This window comes from Notamacropus eugenii, chromosome 1 (genome assembly GCF_028372415.1).
Source record: "Notamacropus eugenii isolate mMacEug1 chromosome 1, mMacEug1.pri_v2, whole genome shotgun sequence".
NCBI classification, from domain to species: domain Eukaryota; kingdom Metazoa; phylum Chordata; class Mammalia; order Diprotodontia; family Macropodidae; genus Notamacropus; species Notamacropus eugenii.
The window spans coordinates 130,704,477-130,729,688 of NC_092872.1; the positions used below are offsets into that span (position 1 = coordinate 130,704,477).

General features: G+C 37.4%; 1 protein-coding gene across 7 annotated transcripts in view; it reads left to right on the forward strand.

The window, feature by feature from the left end:
• Positions 1-25,212, forward strand: part of MAP2K5 (mitogen-activated protein kinase kinase 5) — a 291,463-nt gene that overhangs the window by 182,276 nt on the left and 83,975 nt on the right. For 5 of the 7 annotated variants that reach the window (XM_072614880.1, XM_072614917.1, XM_072614900.1 and 2 more), the window contains 2 exons: positions 2,957-3,028; positions 23,941-23,970. In XM_072614880.1, coding sequence (XP_072470981.1) covers positions 2,957-3,028; positions 23,941-23,970 — 102 coding nt within the window. The remainder of the gene's footprint in view (positions 1-2,956; positions 3,029-23,940; positions 23,971-25,212) is intronic. The other 2 variants (XM_072614887.1, XM_072614890.1) reach the window with 1 other exon arrangement.

Below are 25,212 nucleotides of genomic sequence, written 5' to 3' on the forward strand. Positions count from 1 at the left end.
TACAGTCCTTCCTGACCACACCCCTCCCACCCATCTCATTCACCCATAATTTTTTTTAAAGTCATGGCTTCTTATTGTTCTTCAAAATGTACTTGAGTCAGGGGATGGAGCTAGGATGGCAGAGAGAAGACAGGAAGTTGCCTAAGCTTCCCCAGTTTCCCTCAGAAACAACTTTAAATCAAGCCTCTAAAGGAATGTGCCGGGGTTTGTGAATTGCTTTTGTGTGTGTATGTACTTAAAACTCAGATTTTTTTTTTTTTTACTTACTTTGAGTCATGACTTTTTTTCCTATTAACTTGCTTTCTGCATTGGTGACAGCTGTCATATCAGAGGAGCCACATAGCAGCTTCAGCATTCTAACTGCAAAGTGTCCATCACAGCTCATCATGACTAATGCAGAGTCTGGTGCTGTTTTTGGCAGACCATTTTAGTTTCAAGTATGACATCAGCTCAAAACTGCTGCTCGAGGCCATATAGGTCTGGCATTATAAATCCAGAATGAATTTAGAACCTCCCTGTGGCTTTGGAAACATTTGCCAAGTTACATCTACATGAATTCTTCAGAGTAGCTACGTGGAGCTTGCTACCTGAGCTTGCCACACGTAATGGCCCAAGCCCTGCATCACAACAGTAATCCTGTTTCATCTGCTTATTGAAAGGATAATTTCTGCATTGTGAGGTTGTCAGAATCCTGTCCGCAAGGAGTTGTCTGTATATGCCACCTGATATCACCCTCTCACTTTTCCTTTTTAAATTTATTTTTCTGTGCTTCATTTTCAGTGCACCATTCACTTTTCTCTTTGGCTTGTCTAATGAACAGACTTAATGAATGTACTTAATCTCGTTGTCATGCCTAACAAAACCTTATGGACACGCATTGGATTGTACTTTTTGCCACCTTCTGGATGATGTGGCCACATCTTTCTTGATCATTATCTTGGTTTTAAAAAGAAAGGAAATATGAAAGGAAAAAGAGAAGGACTTGTTCTATTAAATGAGTGCCCTTTTAGTCAGTAATTTCTAGGTAAATTTATGTAAAATTCACACTTATAGATTGTTTATCTTATTGTTTGATGATTTTATTGGCTTACTGATTTTAAACCTTATTGTTGTCTCATTTATCCTAAGCCAGACTTTTCCCCCATTGTACACAGCCAAAAGCTCTAGCAACCTCCTCTGACAGGATATACAGCATTCTGCATCTGTAGTCTCCACTTATCTGCTAAAAGGAGGAAGGTGTGTTTCCCTGTAAGTTCTCTAGGATCAAGATTGTTGAATATCTGGTGTGATGCTGAAAGAGTCTGTACTCTGATGAAAATGTGTAATTTAATAGGCACTGAGCAATCTGAGGAACTTAGACCTGATCGTTTGGCGTGCCATAAATATTTGTTCAACAAATAAATAAGCAGTTATTTCTTTTTTGCTCCATATCTTCAGCTTAGCCTTTCAGTAATGTTATTGGACCCTTGCACCCCACCTTCAGTCACTTCAGCCTTGGTCTTGAAATGACCAGTTCTACAGTGAACAGATCCCTGCACACGTTGAATGGGTCTGAGTCAGAAAATGTGTTTGCCTAGGTGTGAGCACAGAATTTGAGAGATTACAATTACAGGAAGTCAGAAGTAAAATGCTGAGCTGTATTTCAAAGATCATATTCACTAGCATCGCTCAAATTATCATATAATACCCATCCTTGCTGGTTTTGCCCTGGTGAATGATTTTATCTTGATAGTAGACTAGTTCACAAATAAAAAAAGAAAAGTTTATCTAGTCACTAGGCTTGTCAAGAGACTCTGCCAATTTCACAGGAAATAGGATCCAGAGGATGGAGCACAGGGGACATAGAAACAGGTATATGTGAGTAGGAAGAAGGGTGAGAAGCACTTTGAGCTGTGTCTTCTCCCTCAAGAGATGATGCAGTAGGATAAAGGGGGAATTTCCTAACTGAAACAAGTTCTCTCTCTCTTTTTTTTTGATCTCTTTAAATGTATAGTGACTGATTTTGATAGACTTAGCCATTCTCAGCAATTCAAGGACCTAAAACAGTTCCAAAAGACTCATGATGGAAGATGCCATCCACATCCCAGAAAGAGCCATGGAGTTGGAATGCGGAGAAAAGCAGACTATTTTCTTTTTTGTTTTATTTTGTTTTGTTTTTTCTTTCTCATAGTTTCTCTGCTTCATTATAATTCTTCTATGCAACATGCCTAATGTGAAAATATGTTTGATAGGAATGTATGTGTAGAGCCCATATCTGATTGCACATCATCTTGGGGAAGGAGGAAGGAGGGAGGGGGAGAAAATTTAAAACTTATGGAAGTGAATGTTGAAAACTAAAAATAAATAAATTTGGGGAAAAACTAACTAAAAAATAAATTTATGTCTTCATCTTTTGACATAGGCCTTGTTATTGATAGTAAACAGATTCTAATCATTCTTCATGAAGTGCATTCAAAATACAGTGTGAATGATGTAATGCCTTTTGTGGTATTTTTCCAGAGCATTAGCCCACCACCGTTCTTCCGTGGTTCAACCTCTCTCTTCTCTGCAGTTCTCATCCTACAGAACCTCATTCACAAACTCTTCATATTAGGAGAGCTGAAGGATATTGTAGATTCAAAGGCATGCTTTTGCTTCTAGCTGTCTAGGCGCATTTTACCACTCATCTTGAATTAAGTAGTAACAGTTCCCAAAAGCAGCATACAAGCACCACAGCCATGAACAGCTAAGAAAACCCTCAAGCTCTTGACCCTTCTAACACAGTGAAATTAAAATAAAGACACTGTAGTGTTGTGTGAATTGAATTTCCAATTTCTGCAACATTCTACCATGTTATAATCCTGCTTTTCAGGATTAGTGTTTTGTTTATCTGTTTTAAGTTTGTTGTTTTTTTGTTTTTGTTTTTTCCTTTATGCAGCTTGCCTGGGCTTAGGACTTTCTTTTTGTTTCCTTATAGCCTGAAAGAATTTCAGGGGAGCAGTATGGAATCCATTCTGATGTTTGGAGCTTAGGAATCTCTTTCATGGAGGTGAGTTGAAAAAGTGGATATGTTTGTGTTTATCTGTACTTAGGTGTCCTGCCAGTAGTAAGAATAGAAACTTGGAAAAATTGAAACTGAGAGGTTTTCTTGTGTTCAATGTGTATATTTATGTGTTCACACATTTTCATCTACATATGTATGCATGTGTGTGCATACATGATGTGTGATTATAAAATATGAAATAATGGAACTGCTTTTCACATAGGCTTGTTGTTTGTGTTTGATGCACTGATAGTGTAATAAGGTTTGAGTTGTTTGTAGCAAGGGTTTCGGTGTCTTTCAACCTTTCAGCTGTATCTAGAATGGACTTAATCATAGCAGGTCAGATATAACCCACTGGAACTTTACTTTCAGCTTCCTGTAGAGTGACCTTAGGTCTACAGGGACATTCATTCCTACAGATTTATACTAAAAATACATCTGACCCAATCTGGTTAACTATAAATAGTGTTTCATTCTGAACACTCACAGATGCTTCAAAAATAGTTTTTTAAATGTGTATTGATTTTAAAAAACAAAAGGATTTCTTAAAAGACAGAGACAGATCTTTCTTAACAGAACATGTGCAGCTTACAGGGACCACTTCATCAGCTTCCTTTGATCAAATGCATTATCAGTAATTCATGAATGAAGTTTTATTCATATGAAACAATTTTCCTTTGCTAAAGAAAATATAAATAAAGTGTTCTATTTTTATTAAACCATGTTCTCATGTCCCATTTCACACAAGGAGAGTGAAGAGAAAATGGACTGTGTATACATCATAACAGTGGACAAACACCCAAAGTTGAGTTTTTCATTCTAGCAGTTCCTAAAGTTCATTGGTACATAATCCTATTTCAGGAAGTGAAGAGTCACCAACATTTTGTGTTTGTAGGAACCAGATCTTACCTCTCTACTTTTAAAAATGATTATTCTTTTTATATTTTCCATATTTATCATCACATATATTAAAGTCCTACTTGTTATCTGTACTAAGTGAAATAGCCCACTTTTGTCCTCCACTCACTTCCATGTACAACTACTAAGCTCTCTGGTACTGACGAGAACATAGAGAATGCTGTCATTAACTGCGTGGGTACAAGTAAAAAAAAATTCAGAGGAATTACAGTGTTATGAAGTCTTGCTTTGGGTATATTTTGGGGTTTTTTATCTGTTAATCTGAAACTGATGAAGAGTATCTGAAAAAGTACCAACAGGTTTGCTGCATTTCCTTTCTGTTACGTGCGTTCCAGTTTCATCTCTAAGTGGCCTGACTTAGCCAAACTTTCTGCAGAATCATTTTCCCCTGCACCAGGGTTGGGGAACCTGCAGCTCGGAGGCTCTAGGGCCTTAAGTTTTACAGAACAAATTAGGGGGATTTATTTGGTGACGTTTGGATTCAGTCAGAGGGCTGTACTTGAGGACCTCAAGGGCCACATGTCCCCGCTGCCCCATTCTTTTCTGTTTTATCAGGTGATATTATGTAATAATCTCTTGTTCTCCTTTGTATCACTTTGCAAATGAACTTACATCCAGTGTTGTCCCTTTGGCTTCCATGTTGGTCTGCTTGACAAATCAATCTAGTGGTTTCTGAGCAATTCCCACTTGTGTGTGTGTGCGTGTGTTTGTGAGTGTGACAGAGAGAGAGAGAGAGAGAGAGAGAGAGAGAGAGAGAAACTTGTTTGAATAAATCACACTGTGGTACTCTAAATAGGAAATCCTTGTCCAATAACCATTGAGCTATTGTAACTGGATTTGGTATTTTTCTCTCATCTTTATCCTTTCTGCTGATTTGGTATTGATTTTTTATGTGTCCTTCAACAGTATATGTTAAAATAAAGTCATTTTAATTTTTTAGTGTTCTCCATGTCCAGTACCTTTTAACTTTCTTCTTGAAGAAAGTTTTCATGACATCTAGGCACATACATAAAGCCTTTGTGTCATCTACAGTCTTTAACTCTTTCATGTCTAATGCTAAATGATATTTCCCAACAGATTTTTCACCCCAGATCTACCATCTTTGCTTTGAAGTCACTGAGTATTAATCAGTGTGTTACCTTGGCTTGAAGGATAGAATCTCTTTCTCTTTTCAGCCTCTACAGTATAAACTACAGAGAGATCATGGTGGTCTTTTTGCTTAAGCTTCTCATGATCATTGCAAGGCAGAGTGATTAAATGGTAAATCCTTTTCTCTTTGCCTTTGGGTACACAATGAAACAAATTTCACCCATTGTTTTATTTGCTTTTCCAAGCAGAACCCAAGAGCCGTCTTTCCCCTAGACTCTAGCTTCCTTATGTCTTCTAGTTTCGTTATAGTGAGAATATCAGTATTTGTACAGATTAGTTGCGTCAGTAGAAGGGCAATTCCTTGATATTTGGAAAAGATGTCACGTTTAAAACACTAATAGCAAATTAACGTTTACGTGCTGTCTTAAAATTGTTTAAGTCTTAGTACTTTCTGTACCCTTTCCTGTCGCTCTTTAGTGATCACTCAGGAGCAGAGAACAATGGCATAAAATTGAAGGTCATTCTGTGGTGGTTGTTTTTTTAGGGAGCAGGCAGGGAGGGAGCAGCGTTTCATGTATTGACAGGGCCTCACGGTTCATCTGTACCGTACCCAGCCTGTCGGTGAAAATGGCTCTCAGTCAGCAGATAAAGGCTAATGCCCTACCACCCCAAGATTAGATTCCATCTCTTGTGTGTGTATTGATTAGACCTCGTTATTTATATGTTGCTTGCTCATTAGAATGGGAACTCTGTGAGGACAGGGACTCTTCTGCCTTTCTTCTTGTTCCTGTTGGCTGATATCGTAAGATCAAGGGATGGCAGATAATGCTAGTGCTACTACATGGGTGTACATAAAAGATGGGTAGACCTGGAAGAAGTCCCCACAACTTATTAAGTAATTTCTACACCAAAGATTTAAGGAAGACCAGGAGTAAGAATTACAGAGGATGAGATAAGATAGGTAGATTGGTGATCCATACCACTGGAAAGATTCCCTCGCCTCCCCTCACCCCAACTCTCAAATAGATTGTTGGTCCAAGAAAATATTGAAGAATAAATATCTAAAAGCTCACTTCTACTTATTCAGGAAAATTTTCATAGAGGGGTTGGGGCAGGATATTGTATGACCTTTGGAAGAAAAGAAAGAGGACATTTAATTTTTGAGAGTAGGTGAGACTCAAAGCGCAGGGAATGACATGAGAGAAGATGCAAGTCTGAATGTAAAAGATATGAGAAAGTAGAGAAAACAGAACCTAAGGGAAAGTTTGAAGCTAAGTGTGAAAAACTTAGTCTCAATGGAGAAGAGAAAAGAAGGATAGGAAAATCATATATAATGTAATATTTAGGATTGAAATAGACCTTAGAGATTAAATAATCTCGTTTATCCCCCTAATCTTACAAATATGGAAACTAAAACCTAAAGGACAAATGATTCTCCCAACCACCCATCATTCCAGCCACCCAATTGCCAAGCTGGGTTTGAAACTAGGTCCTCTGAACTCCAAAGCCAAGACTCTGCTGTAGGATGCTGCCTTTCATTTTATTTATTAAACAAATATGTATCATCATGATGTTTTCCAATGTCTGCATAAATGGAGCCATATAGAGATAATTCCTTCTCTCTAACTTATCAGCAAGGATACATATGTTGATACAGCAAGATAAGTAAAGGAAGTAAGACTAAATAAAGCAGCAAACCATTATGCATTTAAACAATAAATACCATTTAGGCTAACAGGTAACTTCAAGATGAAGATGGAGAGTGGATGATGTCCTTGAGTCCTCAAGGGAGAAAGTTTGGGTTTTCATAAAGAGGGCAGTATTAAAGAATTCAGAGACACAGCATGATTCTGAAGAAATAAGATATATGAGATCACAAAGTAAGAGTTGTTAACCTGGGTTCTATTTTAATATAAGTGGATTCTTTTAGAATCCCAAACATTTTATTTTATGCATTTAAAAATATTATTCAGAAAAGAGGGCAGCAAACTTTATCAGTCTTCCAGAAGGGTCCATGCAAGGGTCCATGTGCTAAAGCCAGCTCATACAGGCATGCAAGAACCAGTTGCTAAATTTTCAGTATGAGCATTTATACATTAGAAATTTATAAATAGTGCAAATTGTAACTTGGTTATATATTTTTTTATTGCTTTTAACTTTAAAAAGTGATAGATGAAGTGTTAATAATGCCTATTAAGTTTAAAAGGCTTTGTGTTTGGGGAGAGCCATTTGTTAAACATTTAGCATTTACCCCAGGGTTCTTGACACAAAAATGGTTAGGGACCCCTGATTTAAAGTCACAAGAAAAGTGATCCAAGAAAAAGAGTTGAAGAATAAATCTCTTCATGTCTGTCTTGACTACATTAAGGTTCCTAGAAAATAAAATAAGATATGTATGTATGTATGTATGTATGTGTTATTAGTATTCTGTAAGTGTGATGTTCAGATTACTTCCTGAAACACCACAGAGCTTGAAGGAAGAAGTAGCAGTCTTCTTATACATTTCATTCTCGTTGATCTGTGGCCTCATCTGTGTAGAGATGACTCAGAGCCAAAATGTGATACCTAAATAGTGGAAACGGAAAGCCAAGCAGAATGAGCTTATGTAGGATCCTTGTTGGTTCCTCTCAGAAATCTAGAGGGAAATGAAGCACCAGACTCTCTGGCAACATCTGTAAGTTAAAAATAAATCCTTCTTTCTACTTATGTGGCTGCTCCCCTCAAAGTACTTCCAGATAATCAGTCTTATTTGTTCTTCCAGAATGGCTGTGAGGTAAGAAAAAAAGAAATATTTATTCTCATTTTTGAGACTGGGAAACTGAGTCAGAGCAAAACCAACATGACATGATCCAGGCTACTTGTGGAAGCCATGTATCCCAGTAGAAGGCTTTTTCCACAGGCTCTCTACCCATTCCATTCCATGAAGTTCTTTGGTATACGAACCAGAGGACAATCTTCCTCTTTGAGGCTCTGCCTTGATAATTTGTTTACTATATCCTCTTGTCACCATGTAGCCATCTTCCACACTAGGGGATGGAATAACATTGTACCTTCATAAGAAGTGTCATTTGAAAATCAGCAAAGAGACAAGTGCATCGGATCTTAAGTTTACAAAGCCTTAATAGCAAACACTGTATTATGCCAGAACAAAAATTTCCCCTTTTTCCCATCAGACAGCCTTGATAGCCTTGTGCAGAATTTGAAGTTGTTAAAGGTAATAGTATTAAGATGAAAGTTTTATGTCATAAGGAAAAATGAGATCATTCCTTTGGAGCACAGCAATTGTTAAGGTTTAACAAATAGAAAAGAGAGTGGTCCTACCATCTTGCTTATTTTAGGTGACTTGGTCCTAGCAGTTGTTTATGTAAGGAGTTTTCCCCTGTATTTATCACACCGAATAGACCCTATTTGCATATTAATGATGAACTCAACTCCCCTTGTAGTAGTGAGGAGACCTCTTCAGTCATGGCGTGTGGTATTAGGATCTCTTAGATCTCTGGACAAACCATGCAAACGAGTTTAACAAGAGGTTTAAGTAGAATTATAATGCAAAACTCATGAACTAGGACAAAATGGAAGAATTAATCCTGCCCCAGGATATTCATGTGCATCTCTTGGAAAATCAATACATATGTGAATCAGTACAGTGGAGGATTCCGTAGGATATACAGCCTAGTGGTTCATGTACGTGACTTCAAGATTGAACTTTAAAATGCAAATATGTTCAGTACATAACTACGGGCTAGTTTTAGTCAAATGATGGTTAGTTTGATTTAGTGTGTGTTTTACAGTTGCCCATTTTATATTTAGTATCTTTACCGGGCCAATTTTGGGCACCTATAAGACTGGTTCACAATTAACTCCAATTCATAGGCAGTTCAGCATTTACATGTCACTTTTAAATCTCGAGGGAAGTGGGTCACTCTTGGTTGTCACTCATCAGTCACTGCGTATTATTGGTGGTGGAATTAGATGGGTTAAAAATCAAGTACATATATGCTACTACCTGAAGTGTCAAAATTAGAAAAATAAGTAGTGACCTTTTAAGATATTTTAATTTTGTTTAAAAAAAAAAAATCTGTTAACTTTAACCAAACCTCCTATGAATATTAGTTGAAGGAAGGAATTCTACCTGTGCCTCTTACAACTAAAATACATTTCCTTTTTAATAACAGCTAGCATGATCTCTACTTGTATTTAAAAATAAAAATGCAGAACATCCACGTTATAAACATTCAGCTAACTTGTCTTACATTTACCATAATCCATACCAATTACATATTCCCTAAAAAAATTACGTCTCCCTTCAAAAAAGGGAGAACCATTTCACTCCTTAATATATTCATGTTCTTGACGGACTTAATCTTTAAAGTTTATTTTATTTAGAATTCTATACGGAGGGTTATTTTAAAACTTGTTAGGTTGAACATAGACAGTCCTGGCAGGCACTTACACCGTAGGGGATATCAGGCAAACATCTTTAGTGCACGTATTTTGCTCTTTTCATTCAAGTGCATTCTCTCCCTTTATTTTTCTTCTACTTTATGCTGTCTCCTGAGCCAGGCTCACAGAACAATTTGACTCGGTGTGCTTTGTTAATTGGTATGTCATCTGATCCTTTGAGACCTCTCTTCAACATGATCACTGTTTTATTGAAGTGGCTTGAGTGATGTGTTAAATGATGAAAGCAAGGACAGCAGTTTAGAAAAATGTCTCAAGACAGGTGAAGAAGATATTCAGAGCGCCATACAAGGTCATGGTTATTAAAGTAACACCATCAATTGATGTGGGGATAGGTGGTATTTCTAGGTTATATTCTACTGGCAAAGAGTAGAGCTAGAGTTTATTCTAGAGTTTTATACTTCTCCTTGCTGGATTAAAAAAAAAATCTAAGAAACTCAGCCTTGATATTCCTATATCTGTAGAGTTAGCCATTTACTCTTAAGTACTTCCTAAGAACTTTCTTAACACTGAAGCAACACATGCCTTTTAGCTATGTTGTAATTGTCAAATCTATGTTTTGAATGCTGTCATGTACTGACTGGACTTGCCTTCTTCTCTGTAGGAATGCAGCAACTTTCTTGGCTTCAAAGCTAGTAAGGGAAATTCACAATTAGAAAAGTAAACAATGACCTTTTGGGAGGTTTTAATTTGGTTAAATTTTTTTTTAATTCACTTTGGCCAGACCTCCAAGAAACTGAATGTTAGTAGATGAAGCAAATATCTCTGAGTTATAAGAAACATAGCCCCTAGACTATTGTGTATTTTAACACCAAATATTTTATTCAACTTCACAGTATTTACAGAACTTTACTAAACTTGGAAATTTGTAGATCCTAAATTAACTAGTTCAAAGCCCATTTTGACTTTTTCATTTAAATGCCTTTTTGAGTTTCAGAATAAAATGAGTTTCATGTTTCCATTGTTGACAGTGTAAGTTATATGCCAGTCTTCATTCTGAAGCACAGATTTTCAGTCTTATCTCTTTGCCATAATATTTATTTGAGACCAAATCCTGATTTACAGAATTATAGTTGTGATGTGTTTCTATTTTTATGTAATAATAGGAGAAATATGCCTATATGTCATATATCTGGAGATTTTCCCTCCCTTTTCCCCCCTCCCCTTAGTATTACTATATCATGGAACTGCTTCATTTTTCTAAGTGACATTTGGCACAGCTTTCAATCAGAATGTGAGTTTTTGTTGGGAAAATGGAAAATAATAGTTATATATAAATATCAGTAATTTTTTTTTTTTTGCTAGGTAAGTAGGTTTTAGCATGAGAAGTGAAAGCAATCTGGTATACCTTGGGAAATCTTAAGAGCCAACTCAGTGGCTGAAATATGGTAAAACAAATTCATGTCAGAACAGACTCATCCAAAAAAATGACATTAGCAGATACATAGGACACAGTGAATTAGATGAAATAAAAATGGAAGTATTTAAGAAATACTGTATAGCTTAGGCCCTCTAGCTCAGTTTTCTGTCTGACAGACCTCCAAAAGAAGTCTGGGAGTGTGGTGGTAGCTTCCTTCCATATTTTGCTCAGAGTTTAGGCTTGTAATTCCAATATCACTGAACTCCACCTTAGTGGTGATGACTCCGTGTTCCATCAGTTTATTTAGACATAATTATTCTCTGATATGGCTAGATAAAAGAGGTATAAATGAGGAGATGTAAGTAGCTACAGCTACTTGTTCATATGTGTATACTTTACCTACCTTGGAATGTATCAGGGATTTGTGATTTCATCAGTGTGAGTAGTGTCTCTCCCTACGTAGATAACGAGAGCCCTCGCCTTTAACAAGTGTTTATATGAGTTGCTGTGAGCAGAAGCATTCAGCTTCCTATGGCCCTTCTGTTGGTGGTTTGGTTCTTCTCGCTAGCTTAGCCGGTCCTTGAGCAATGACACATATAGAGTGCCCCATAAAGTCTTGGTGCAGTTTAAAGCTATTTAAATTATTAAAGTTTTAAATTACACGAAGGCTTTTGGGACATCTTTTGTAGTCTGTTCCTGGGCCTGTTTTTGAAGCTTTGCCAGTGTAGTCAGAACTGTCAGAGCATGTGCTCCACCAGCATGGCCTTCAAGAAACCTGGGACATTCTGGGTCCCTGAGAAGGTTTTAGAGTAAGACTTTAGTGAAGGAGAACCTCTGAAATATTATCGTAAAATATTTATTAAACTTTTATTGAGTACCTAGCACTAAACTAGATACTTTGAAAATTTAACAATGTATAAATATGGTCCCCAGTTCTGAATAGTTTATATCTAATAAAGTATATAATAATAGTACTCTGCATGCCCTGAACATTCAGTCAACATATACAGTAGAAATCACAAATATCAAATGGCATATCATCTCTCTGTTATTATTCTGGTAAATTAGAACATTCAACTTTGATGATGAGATATGCATTTTGGGCCCATTGTGCAAGAAAGGGACAAATTTTAAATCTAATAAAAATAGCTGATAATTAATGATTTTTGGATGCCCTGTGATAAGAGTTGGTAATCATTCGTCCATTTCTGTATCATAAAAGCTGTTCTCAGAGTTGGCACTGGTTGACCATTCTCAGTGCCGGTGCTCAGTATTTAAATTGGTGTTAAAGAGACTTCTTATTCTTTCCTTGGTTAACTGTATTAAGGATTACATATGGAAATTGGATCTGATTCCTGTATGTGTCTTATGTGCTAGCGCAACTAATGAAGAAAGTTACTTGCTAGCCAGACTTGTCTGTAGAAAACCGGTAGTAGGGAAAAGAGTTAAGGAGGAGACACATCCAAAAGCATGAGAAATGTCGAGATAAGTTCCATTAGTATGGAGTCAGAACTATGTGGTCCTCTGGTCCTTTGACTGAAATATGGTTGTGCAAAAAATCATGAAATAGCATCTGCCACCCATCCTCTTTATCCCCTATTCCTATATTGGGCTTCCAGCTATGTTTTAGTCAAGTTTTCTTTAGTGGCTGTTTGGAGCGGGGGGAGAGGTAGGCTGGGGAAATTGTTTTGTTTCTGCAAAACTATTAAAACTTATTGCACAATGAGGTTTTTGTTGTTGTTCAGTTGTTTCAGTCATGTCCAACTCTTCATGACCCCATTTTGGGTTTTTTTGGCAAAGGTAATGGACTTGCTTACTATTTCCTTCTCCAACTCATTTTACAGATGAGAAAACTGGGGTAAACAAGGTGAAGTGACTTTCCCAGGGTCTAACAGCTAGGAAGTGTTTGGGGCCAGATTTGAATTCAAGGAGATGAGTCTTCCTAACTCCAGGCCTGGTGCTCTATCCATTGAGCCACCCTGCTGCTTTCTATCGTAAAAGTATCAAAGCAGAGATTAATGCCCGTCTGTTGGGAATGCTATAGGAAGACTTCTTCCCTGACCTCCAGTGACTTCTGATGTGTCTTCCTAATCTAGCTCCATGATTCTGTTATATTTCTGCAGCTAAAAGGGTGATATCTCTAGGAACTTCATTAACTTTTGGATAGGACTCCAAGTTAAATTAGTTGGCCCTTTAAAAGATGTGTCAAACTCCATGAACGAGTCGTAGACCATGTTGTGCACAGATTCTGTGTGTGCTAGATCTGCTGGCATTTACTGGTACAACGTCCTTTTAACAAACGGTATTGCAGTGTGCAACATGATACTTTATACTAAAGCGCTTCTATCTAACTAACCTCTTTTAATCTTTCTGACAAGCCTCTGAGTTTTCCACAGCATTCCTGACAGATGGGCACTGATCTCTGCTTTGATGCTTATGATGGAGGGCAACTCGATGGCACAGTAGGTAGAGCACTGGGCCTGGACTCAAGAAGACTCATCTTCCTAAGTTCAGGTTTGGCCTCAGATACTTACTGGCTGTGTGACCCTGGGCAGATCACTTGACCCTGTTTGCCCCAGTTTTCTCATCTGTAAAATGAGCTGGAGAAGGAAATGGCAAACCACTCTAGTATATCTTTGCCAAGAAAACCAAATGGGGTCATGAAGACTTGGATTTGACTGAAACTACTGAACAACAGTGAGTTGGATATGGATGGTATTATTAGCCCCATCTGACAAAGGAGGTAATGAAGGGCCATTATATTATAACTTGCCCAAGGGATACAGAAACAAAAAAAAAAATCAGTAAAATTCATTTAAAAGCAAACTCTTGCCCAAGGTCACTGGACAAGTGAATGGTTAGAACCCAGCTCTCCTGACTCCTACTCCAGTGCTTCTTCCACCATATCATAGAGGAGGGCGAGTAAGTAGATTTTTAAAAATGTTAGTGTTATCACAAATGAGATGACATTCATAATAAGGTCCTTTGCAAATCTTAAAGCTCCTTGTATAAGTTTAGTTGAAATAGACAAATAAAAATAGCTAGATTTATCTGTAAAATCTGACTTCTGCGTTATATGTTTAAAGAGAATGTAGCTTAGTCTTCGATATATCTTCTGACTAATTTACAGATAACACAGCAATATGTTTGTAGTAGATAAATGCACACCAGCAAAAGAGACTTGCAGATTTCTGCCGTTTGTAGCAATCTGTCAGGAGCCTTCCCCTGACCTATAGGTGAATGACTGCGTGTGTCATCTTCCAACTTACCAAAGGTAAAGATGAATTGCATGGATGTTGGAAAACAGCAGACGGTGCATTGTGTTCCTGGCGCTAGGCAGAACAAGGCATTGACCTCACTTGATTTTAACTCAATTGACTTTGAAATATCCAGAGAACCATAAAGATTAGGGTACATTTTGAAGGCCAGTCCTCTGCATAACATAGAATTTGATGCTTATTGTTACAAAACTCACTGAAGAGAAAAATTTAGAAAAGAAGAGCATTGAATGCCTATCCCAGATATATGCATCCAGAGATTGCTGTTGTGATAATGGCTGTGAACTACTGGAATACACAAGGTGAACATGAAATAAATTGGTTCAAAGCATCATTCTTTCACTCTTTCACTTCACTGGAGACTTCAACTACTTGTTGGATTAAACACAGATTTGAGGGCTTTGGGGTACTACAAATTGAGCTTTTCTCGTCATAGCTTAACCTTCCTTAAACTAAGAAAATTCATGGCAGTTTTTAAAAAACAACAAACTACCCATTTAACCAGTGATGCTTAAATATGAAAAATAGTCGTTTTCTTTGTTAACATATCTTTCCATAACAGTGACATAAGCAGGGCTCATCTGTGTGAGACTTGCAGACCCTCAAATTGAGAGGTTCTAACATTCATCAGATAGGTAAAATGAAAATCCAATGTGTTTGTCACTGTGTTAAATCTCCACCTGTGAGAGGCCATCATCACAGGAGTAGAGCTGGAAGGGACCTCAGAGGTCATCTAGTCCAATCCCCTCATTTTACAAATGAGGAAACTGAAACCTGGCGGGGTGCAGTTAACTGAGTTTCCCAAGGTCACACAGTAAGGGCACAGATCTGAAATTTCAACCCAGGTTGTCTGGTTCCAGAACCAGTATTTCACCCATGCAACCATGCTACCTCCCTAGGGAGATGTCAGTGAAGAATTATGTAAATAAAAATCATGGTATGGAACTGTCATTTTTCTCAACAAGTCAAACAACTTTTAATTAATGTGAACCTTATACAAGATTCAGAGTTAAGTAGCATACATTATACAGAGAAGTATAACATATCCTTAACATCAAGAAGTTAATAATCTAGCTAGACAAGCCATAAATACATTGAATCTGTATCTGAAGGATATATTATTTGGGCTATGGATCAGAACCCTCCAATACCTTATAGAACATCTTCATAAATTATTGTGACTGAAAAAAAAATCACCTGATGAACTTTCTGTCAGACTTATCTGGCATGATCTTCAACCAGTAGACACAGCCTGTCACCAAGCCTATACTCAGCAGCTTTGAGCTTGATGGGACCTTCTGGAGTTTGTATCATGATGGCATGACCTTTGAGAAAATTGGGTCCCTTGGTCCCTTATGCACCAGGAGGAGTCACCATGGTGAGACTTTAACAGAAGAAACAGTCAAATGCCAAATATATCTGTTTTCCTAAATTTGGGTATTGTATCCAAAAATGCAGGTTGCAATAAGTCATCCATGCCTACATGTCTTGTCCCTATCTCCATCTTTCAGGAAGAACATGAGCCATCCATAGGTTAACTTTTTGTCATGTGACAGCCCATCTTCTTTTTCAGTTATACATTTTTTTTGATGACAGCCTTTATGCTACTTTTCCTTTGTTACTTATGTCCTCCATGCATCCCTTCAGTGTGGGACAATGGAAATAGTGCAGAGTTCAAATAACAGGGCCTGAGTTCAAATCCTGGCTCTGTAGCTTACTCACCCACTTGGTCTTAGACAAGTCATTTAGTCACTTTGGATGTATGTTTCCTCTACTTTAAAATGAGGAGATTGGACTAGGTCATTTCTAAGGTCCATTCTGGCCTTGCATTTACAGTCATCTAATCTATGATCCTAACATGCCAGATCATGAAATACTAGTTTCTGAAGAGGAAATATGTGCCATGGTTTTGGTTTTTTAAACCAACAAAACTAAATAAGAACAAATCCAGACATGCAAAGGATTTGACAAGATAAAATATTTCCAGATGAATGGTAGAGTCCGTGATTGGTGTGAACACAGTGGAGGAATAGAGCTCTAGGTAAAGGGTGATCTGGATAGATTTCAGAGGAAGAAGCTTGAGTGGCTATTAAAGGATAGATAGGTTGAGATTCCATCTGTCCATCATTGTTCCTCCTCCTCTCAACAAGAAAACCCAGTGCTCTTGATGGTACATGTTGAGTTGTGTAGATATGTTTGCAGTAAATTCACTTTTCACTTGGAAAAATAAAATATTTGCTCTCATCCATCATGAGTAAACTCTGTCATTCTTTAATTCAGAGTCTCTCACTGCAGTCCCCCTCAGCGCACAGAACACGATTTAAAAAGAGACCTTTACAGCCATTTTCAGTGACTGGTAGAAATTTAGCTATGTGCTCAGATATTGTAATTACCAGTGCTCTGAGTAGAGCCATGGATGGCAATCAACATGGAACAATTAAAATGTCTTATTTAAAGTTACAGTTTGGCGAGTCTCAATATGAAGATTTTTTTTTTTTTAACAACGACTACTAGCTGTCCCATGTTTACTCTAGGTTAGCTGAAAGGTTATATGTAAGTCAAACATTTATATTCTGTGAAGAGAGGGTTTAGACACGTTTCTTTTGTTGGGCCTCTGGATGAGTTCCTAGACCTTTTTGGAAAGGAGGAAGGAAATTCTGAAAGGCAAGTAGCAGTGAGGCATATGTGTTCTTGGGGTAGACATGGCGTGACCAAGATTTAAAGAATCAAAGCAGTAGCCTTCAGCACAAAACCCACTTTTTATCATCCTTACCCAGCGATCACAATGAAGAAAGACAGTGTCCAGCTGTAGCAGTAGTTTGGTAGTAGGAGAATTAGAAGTAAAGGTACTGGTGCCTGAGGGGTGGGTCATGAATTAATAATTGCTCTGTGGCGGATGAGCCCGTCAGAAGAGCTGAAAATGAGGAAGTTGCCTTGCAGAGCGCTATCAATCACTCAGTGACCATAACTTCCAGTAATTAGTGTATTTTATGGGCCTTTGCTTCAGTGGCTCGAAAGCACATATGCTCCAGTCACAGCTAAACTTTGCCGGAGTAATATTCCAGGGTGATTTATCCTCTTGCTGCACTGGGATGTAACCCTATATTAGGTGAAGATTGTGAACTAAGCTGCAATAAAGTGTAAGTTTAGGTACAGTTTGCCCAGGTTGAGACCTCCATGTATCATCCCTTCCAGCATTCACAGTTTGGCTGCAGCAGGCAGTCATTTTTAACAGTGAAACAAATACAGCAATTAAAGGAACGATATTAGGATATTGTACTTGTGAATTACTGTTGCCCTCTCCCCATATAAGCACCCACTGTAATAAGCCCATCTCTAATTAAAAAAAAAAAAGTCCACACTATTAGAGGCATTTTTTCGAAATGCTTTCTTTTCTGTATTATTATTGTCTTTATTAGTGGTTTACTGGATAAAACCAAGAACATTTAGAATGATAGATAAGTGCAGCTGTTTGTTTTATTTATTTTGGCATCATTGTGTTTGGGTCCCCCAAGTTAAAGGCCTTGCTTAGAATTGTGCTTTATAGGAAGAGCCTAGTAAGGATATGCTGTCTGTTCTTAATAAGCACTGAAGTGTGTTAAAGAGCAGGAGTGATAGAGATAGAGCAGGGGCCAAATGGTCAGGATGGGAATCCTCACCTTTCACACAAAGAAAAATATGTTATTTGTAAAAATCTCCTGAGAGCCCAGCATTCTCTCTATAGGTATAATGGATACCACATTGTATGTTCAGGAGTATTTGCAGAAAATTCATTTGACCATTGTCTAAACATCAGCGGAGCCCAGAATTCTTCATCATTGACCAAGTTCTGCTGCCAGCCCACAGTGGGCAAATTCTGGTGTTTTCTCAGTGTCCTGCTCTACAAAACAAGGACAAGAATTCTGTTTTTGATGAAGCTTTTGGAGATCCTTCAGAGGAATGTATTATGGGGAAATCAGACGTTGACAGTAGGCTAACAAGCTCACTGCTCTCCTCCAAACGCAACGGGATCAAGACGTTTCCCTATTATTCTAATAAGTTTCCTTAAATTTACTTCATTAAACATTAGCAATAAACTTCATTTCCAAAGTCCAGAGGTTCAAAGGATTACTAATCTGGTGCTATTGTCATTATTACCTTGTCTTTAATTTGCAATCTATTTTAATATCATACAAGTTAAGAAATAATAGTGAAACAAACTAATTGTCTTTAATTAAAGTGAATTAGGTTTTGAATTTAATATATTTGTTGTAGTAAAACTGATAACAGAGAGTGTCCCAAAGGTTATTAGGGCATATTTCTGTTGGGCCTGATGGTGTTAGTAATAACCCTCTTTCTCATAGTTCTAGACATGAACAAATATGTCACTTCATCAGTCTCTGTTACCCGCACTTATGCCCCTCCACGGGGGTTGCAGATTCCACAAGTTATCAGCTAATGGCGTTATACATTAAAAATTGAAGCTTTCCTCACTCCGAGGCCATTCAAGGCTTTGTTCTTAAGCCCCAGACACTTTGGAGTGCAGCTGCAAACTATAGGCAGAAGATTAAATTAATTTGTAACTCTCTTTTTTTTTTGGGGTCCTGCATTACTAAATCCTCCACATTTAATTGAAACCCTACTTCAAGATGCTTTGTGTTTCTGCCCTTCTTTGTTGTCAGTTGAACCACGGAAGCACTTTAACACTGGTAAATTGCTGTGATATCCTTTGGATTTTTTTTTTTATCATGCAATAAGAGGACAGTGAAATTGATATATGAGAAAGAAAGCAAAATCTTAGGGTAGATTTTTGAGGTATTTAATATTTATTAAGGTCCTTCACCAGCATAGTTTCAGATGATTTAAACGATCTATCTAGGAGTGAGTAAATTGGTCTTGGAATGAAATCTCACCTAGGGAATTTTATGTAATCCAGTAGTTAAGTCTGATTTTTTGAAAGTTTCCCTGTGTCTGAATGTTTCAGACTGGCTGCTGCTTTTCTATAAAATGAGGGTTTAACGGCAGCACACAATCTAAATGCAAAATCCTTAGATGGAAATTTAATTGTGTAAAATGTGCACGAAGTAATTAAGAACAAATTTTAGAACATTTCAGACTATAAAGTCCTCCTTCAGCTAGATCACTGGCTATATGGTAAGTGCTTATTTTCAATTTGCAGTTATGCCGAGAAACATAGAATGTATCTAAATTAAGAATAAAAAAAAATCCCACGCTCTTCAGCATAACTGTAAATTTTAAAACTACTGGCACAGTGCTGTTGATAAACTAAAGAGACTTCATCACCTTAATATATGCCCCATACTTCCTTTCCACACTTGTTTTCCAATGACAGCATGTATTTCCTTTTTATCATTTGTACCTTAGCAATGTAGATAATTCTTAATTGTAAGGAAAACTATTTCTGTTGCTTGGCTAAATAAGGATTCCCTTTCCTAACTTTTTAGCTTACATTTTTACAGAATTTCTGCCTTGTACTTTCCTCTCAATTATCATTATCCTACACATATTTGAGCTTCAGATTTTCAAATTCAACCATATTAAAATGCCTCAAACCAATACTCCTCAGAATGGGATGAATCCCCAGTATGATGAACTCTGTAAGAGAAGAAACTCAGAGAGCATTCCTAATTTTACAATAAAATATTAGCAGCTTGGTGTTATCTAAGTATATTCCCAACTGGTAGATGTTTTTCGAGCATTCTTTTTTGCCTTTTAAATAATAACTTGCCCACAATGAGCATAGTATTCTTCAGTTTGCTGAATCTTAAGTATTTGGAATCAAAATGCCCTTTAAAAAACACCAAAAACCAATGCTAAATAGGATCCAGGAGAAGGAGGGGGAAATGTAGCTTTTGCAGAGCTGCTCTATTGTGAGCTGCCCCCCTTCTGGGAGTGGAGGGGAAGAGAGTCTTTTGATAGATTACTATTGCTTGGGAGCTCCTGTATTTTTAAGTATATTTTTTTATTGGACCTAAGCTTCCTATATTTAAATGTGTCTTTTGTGAAGATGATAAAGGGAGCACAAATTTCTATTGGCACAGCCTTAATCTGTTTGCTTTGTTGGGATTCTTCTTTTTTTCTTTAACTGTTAACCTATTTATAAATCTAAATCTACATACAAAGGTCATTGGTTGGCTGAACTTAAACCATTTTACTCAGTAAATTTAATTAAGAAAATACAGTGCAACTCATAAGCAAATGAGTTTTTTCCTAGTTTTAAACCAAACCACCCTCTTGAGTGCTGATTGCCTTGCTCGACCCCTGGTGATACAGAAACAGGCAAAATTAAAAAGGACATTAAAGCTTCATTAAATCTGAAACACATTTAGTACAGTGACATATCTGCAGGCCATTTCAGGGAAGATTACATACTCTCTTTTGTAAGTTTTCTAATTTATAATACCTTGACAATAAAAAGTGGGGGGGGGGGGTGGAGAGGGATTAGAGAAGAATGCACATAGATCAATAGAGCAGTAGGGGTAAAGGATACAGAGCCAGTGTTGGACTATTTCTGAAATTTTCACTCCTAGTGTATGTTCTCTCTTCCCCATAGTGGAGTCATTGATTTTTTTAAAAAAAACTTTTGACATCCCCATAAAGAACTTGTTCTTTATGCACTGGTATCTGCTCAGAGCCTTTCCCTTATTTACTGTCTTAAACAAAGAGTTTGATAAAGGGCTGGCTGGGTCTACCATTGTGCTATTGCCTATCGTTATTTTCCTTCTGCTTTGCCACCAGACAAATATTGTGAAGTATAAGTACTGCAGCTGCATTAGGCCTGGGAACATAGGAAAATGGAGAGTATGTCTTATTTGTGTCTTAGAATTGGTTTTTAATGCCCACCCAGGAGTGCCACTGCCTATTTCCACAACTTAGGGGTGTTATTTCCTGGAAAGATGTACAATGGTGACAAGTAATAGAGGAGGAAGGATTGTGCTCCTATTTCAGTGGCCTCTACTGGTCATGGACAGGGAGACATTCTCCTGTCCTCCAGTGCCAAGGCAGTGCCTTCAGAGGGATTCTCCTGGGAGACGAGTTGTCAAAGAGGGATGAGGTTCAGTAGGATGTCAGGGAAGTGTGCAAGAAAAAGAAAGCATGGCTAGTCACAGAGTGATGAGTTCACAAGTTCAAACTCGCCCACCTGTCTCCAAGCACCTAGTCTGGACTTGGAAGGAAAGACTCCCAAACTGACCAACCCATCCTGAATTATCATTAGCCAGTTTTCTTGTGTGTAAGAACTGGGTGAATAGAAAGTGATGCCCAGCACCAGTTTTGACTAATGCTAGCCAAAAAACCAAATGCTTATTGCCAAGTTTACTTACAATCTGGCTTTTCAAGAAGAGAAGACACATGATGGATAGAAATAGGGAGGGTTGGGGCTTTTTGTTTTGTTTTGACGATTGAGAAGAATGAATTTCTAATTTCTTTTCTTTTCCTTTTTTAACATTCCATGTCCCTTTTTTTTAACCTTTAACTTTCAAAAGCCAAGGATCAGTGTACTATGCCTATTCAGGTCCCACTTTCAACAGAATGTTTCTCAGTTCATGATACAAGCACCTTTTCCTGATATGGTTAGCATCTGCTCCAGGCTGTACTGTGAGCAAAGTTCTTACCACCCTAGCCAGCCAGATAAAATTCAAAACTCTTCTGTTTCTTGTCTTTATAGGTGAAATAAATTTTCCTTGGTAATTTTCTAACTCTATGAAAAAAATGCATGCAAAACATATAGTCTAGAGATCAGTATGATGCTAGGCAGCAGCTTTTAATGAGCCATCACTTTCTGTCATATCTATATAGAATAGTATGTACCCTTAATCAGCATATTATTGACATGACAACCCATAATGATTCCTCCTGAGTCATTATGCAAACTCCTGTTTACAAAATATTAGGGTGGACATTCAACATAGTAAGTGGGGACAAAGTATAGATATTTTTGTTGACATGCAACAAGCAAGCCAAAAAAATAAACTCTTAGAGGCTTTGCTAACTACCCATTTATTGTGTCTTTTCTATTTATAAAATGTTGGGAATGGGGAAAAGTATAGAAAAAAATGGTTTTGAATTAACTTTCCGATGCCATGAAATATACTGAGCATTAATAGATCCTTGGTAAATAAAATATGACAATAAGGTAATGACACGGCTTATTCAACGAACACTCAACTAACGCATCTAAATTAATATTTTCTCTTCAAAGTAGTCACTTTAGGAAACTTTAGACTTTTTCTAACCCTGCTGCCTTTGTTCAAACTACTTTGTGCATTTTTTAACATATTTTCAGCATTGGTAAATCTCAAACCCTTGAGGCTAAATAGAATATTTGGAAACTACTAAATGTAATTTATTGACTCATTCAACAGTAATCATTTATTAAGTAACACTTCTGTGCAATCCAATCCAACAAGCGTTTATTGAGTGCCTTCTGTTTGCTAGGTTGATAACAATGACAAAATGAAAGTATTTTCTGCCATGAAAAGACTTAGATTCTATTGTAATGAATGCACAGCATATTCTAGACACTGGAAGAGATAAAAAGGTAAATGGGACACAGTTCTTGCCCTCAAAGAAGTTATAATTCAAAGCTAAATCTGGTGCTAGGTGGCTAAGGTAGGAGTCTGGGATCAAACTGGGAAATACTGTTACTGATCCAAAATGAGGCATGGTCATAAAAGTAATGAGACTATTTTTTTTGTGACTCTGAAAGCAATTTCACTAGAGAAGTTACAAAATGTTTTATGCAGTGACATACATTGTATGACTTTTCAAGGTGACTAAGGGATGTGACTTATTTAAATGTGAAACTCTGGTACACTTGCTTTAAAAAAAATAGTATGGCTTTGTAGTCACATTTCCTTTTCTTGAGTAAATTACACCTTTGCTGATGAGGAGCAGGAGACCAAGATTAAACAGTTTACAAATAGTAGATTAGAGCTAGTTACTGGTCTTCTGATCTCAGCTTCTAGGTCAGCCTTCATGTTTCCCTCTCTTTTCTTCCTTCACAGTCTTGACATACAATAGTTTTACAGCATCAACAGCTAAAGGACTGAAAAATTACTAAGAGGGGACGCGGCAGTATCATTACAATATTCTTTCAGTTCCATGATATCGTACGTTTCAAGATCATGAAATATTGACTATTGAGTAGTAACAATTATTCCCATTTTATAGATTGAAAGCCAGGACTGTGAGAGGTTCCCTAATTTGACAGTTATTTCTGTAGTAATATATTCATTATATTAAAGGCATAGTGTAGGAAGGTTAGACTTAGAATCAGGAAGACCTGTGTTCAAAAACAGCCTCAGACACCGTAGTAATGTGATTCTGGGCATCACGTAACTTTTTAGAGCCTTGATTTCCTCATTTGTAAAGTGGGGACATTAGTAACCCCGATCTCACAGGGCCTTCATGAGGATAGAGGGGGGAAGGTAACATGTAAGTCACTGTGTTAAAGTCACCTGCCTCTGGTAAGTATTCTGTATTGTCATTACTTTTAAATATCAGTACGCATACATAAGTCTAGATGATATTTACACAATTGATGTTATTGCAGAGAAGAATTTTGAAGGAAACTTTAAGAAGTCAGAAGTAAAACATTTCAGGGAAACTGTACTGTCCATTTAATTGTCCATTCTAAATACAGCTTTTAATAGGATTACAGGATTATTTTTAGGTCAAGTGTTTTAATGTGGTGGGAGAGGGGGATGGTATGTTCTGCTGGATACAATTGTGAAATTTAGTACTTGTCTGTCTTAAGGAAATCTACCCCGCATGCAAATCTATAACTAGACAAATATTATTTCCTTTCCCAGCTTGCTCTTGGGAGGTTTCCATATCCTCAGGTAAGATTGTTCATTACCGCCGTTCGCCACTGTGACATTCATTCCTATGTATGAAGGTGCAGGGAGCAATCGTGAACATTTGAGCCACATACAAATAAATCTGTCCTGTTAAATTGAAAAGCGATATCTTAAAGGAGTCATTTAGAAGTCTCTATTGATTTTTGATTTTTTTTTTAGCTCCAGATTTTTTATTTTTCTGAGAGGGATGGAAGCAATAATCATGCTGCTGCTTTGTGAGACTTTGGCATTGGGTTTTTTTTTTCCTGAGCCTCAGTTCCTGCACTACATGCTTGTATTATGCAGTGAGGAAGAAAAGTCCCCTTTCCCTGATTTCTTCTCTGGGATTTTGAATTTAATTGAAATGGTTTGAATTGAAAAACTAAAAAGGAAAGAATCTGGCCTAGATCATTGTTTCAGTGTTTTGGTAATCAAATTCAATAACATTGGCACCAGATTTTATAAGGGAGTTTGATTTTGCACCTTGTCATGCCCTCTCCCCTATTCTGCGCTCCCCACCCCTTCATTCCCCCATTTCAGAACATAGATTCTTCAATACACTAACATTAATGACGAAATTCTAAACATTGCTTCAAGATATTTATTCCAAAGATATGCCAGAACTAAAAATATAAGCCACATCTTAGTTTGAAAACAATTCCCCATTGTAGGAGGAAAAAATTAAGTGAAATACCCAAGGGGTGGAGGGGTGGGTGGGTGGGTAGCGAATGAATAATTTGAATGTTTTCCTCTGGTTTACACTCACTGTTTTCCTGGCATCTTGGTCTGTACAGGCCAGAGTGCCTGGAGGCACGTCTGATGTAAAGGTGGTGTTGGTCTCTGCTCTTTAAGCATCTATTAACTTGCTATTATTATGCAAATAACTGTTGTATTACACGTACTAATTTATGCGTGGTTAGATTATGCAGATGCATCACGACCGTGGTTATTGAATAATAGGGTGGAACTCATTCTCTTGACCATCTTTATGAGCTGTTTTAAACAAATTCTCTAGGCACCCATGTGGGAAACCTCTTGTTTCTTGTCCTTTTTAAAGCTCAAGCTGTCTGATAGCTAGGAGAAACCATCCAGGTTGTTAGCAGGTTGTATCACAGTATCGTAGCCATCTTTCTTATGCTGCCTAGTTCCTTTGTGTAACCGTAACTTCTTCTTTAGAGGAAATATCCGTAGGTTACTAGCCTGACATGCATGCTAACACTAATTTTGAATGAAATTTTAGCGTAC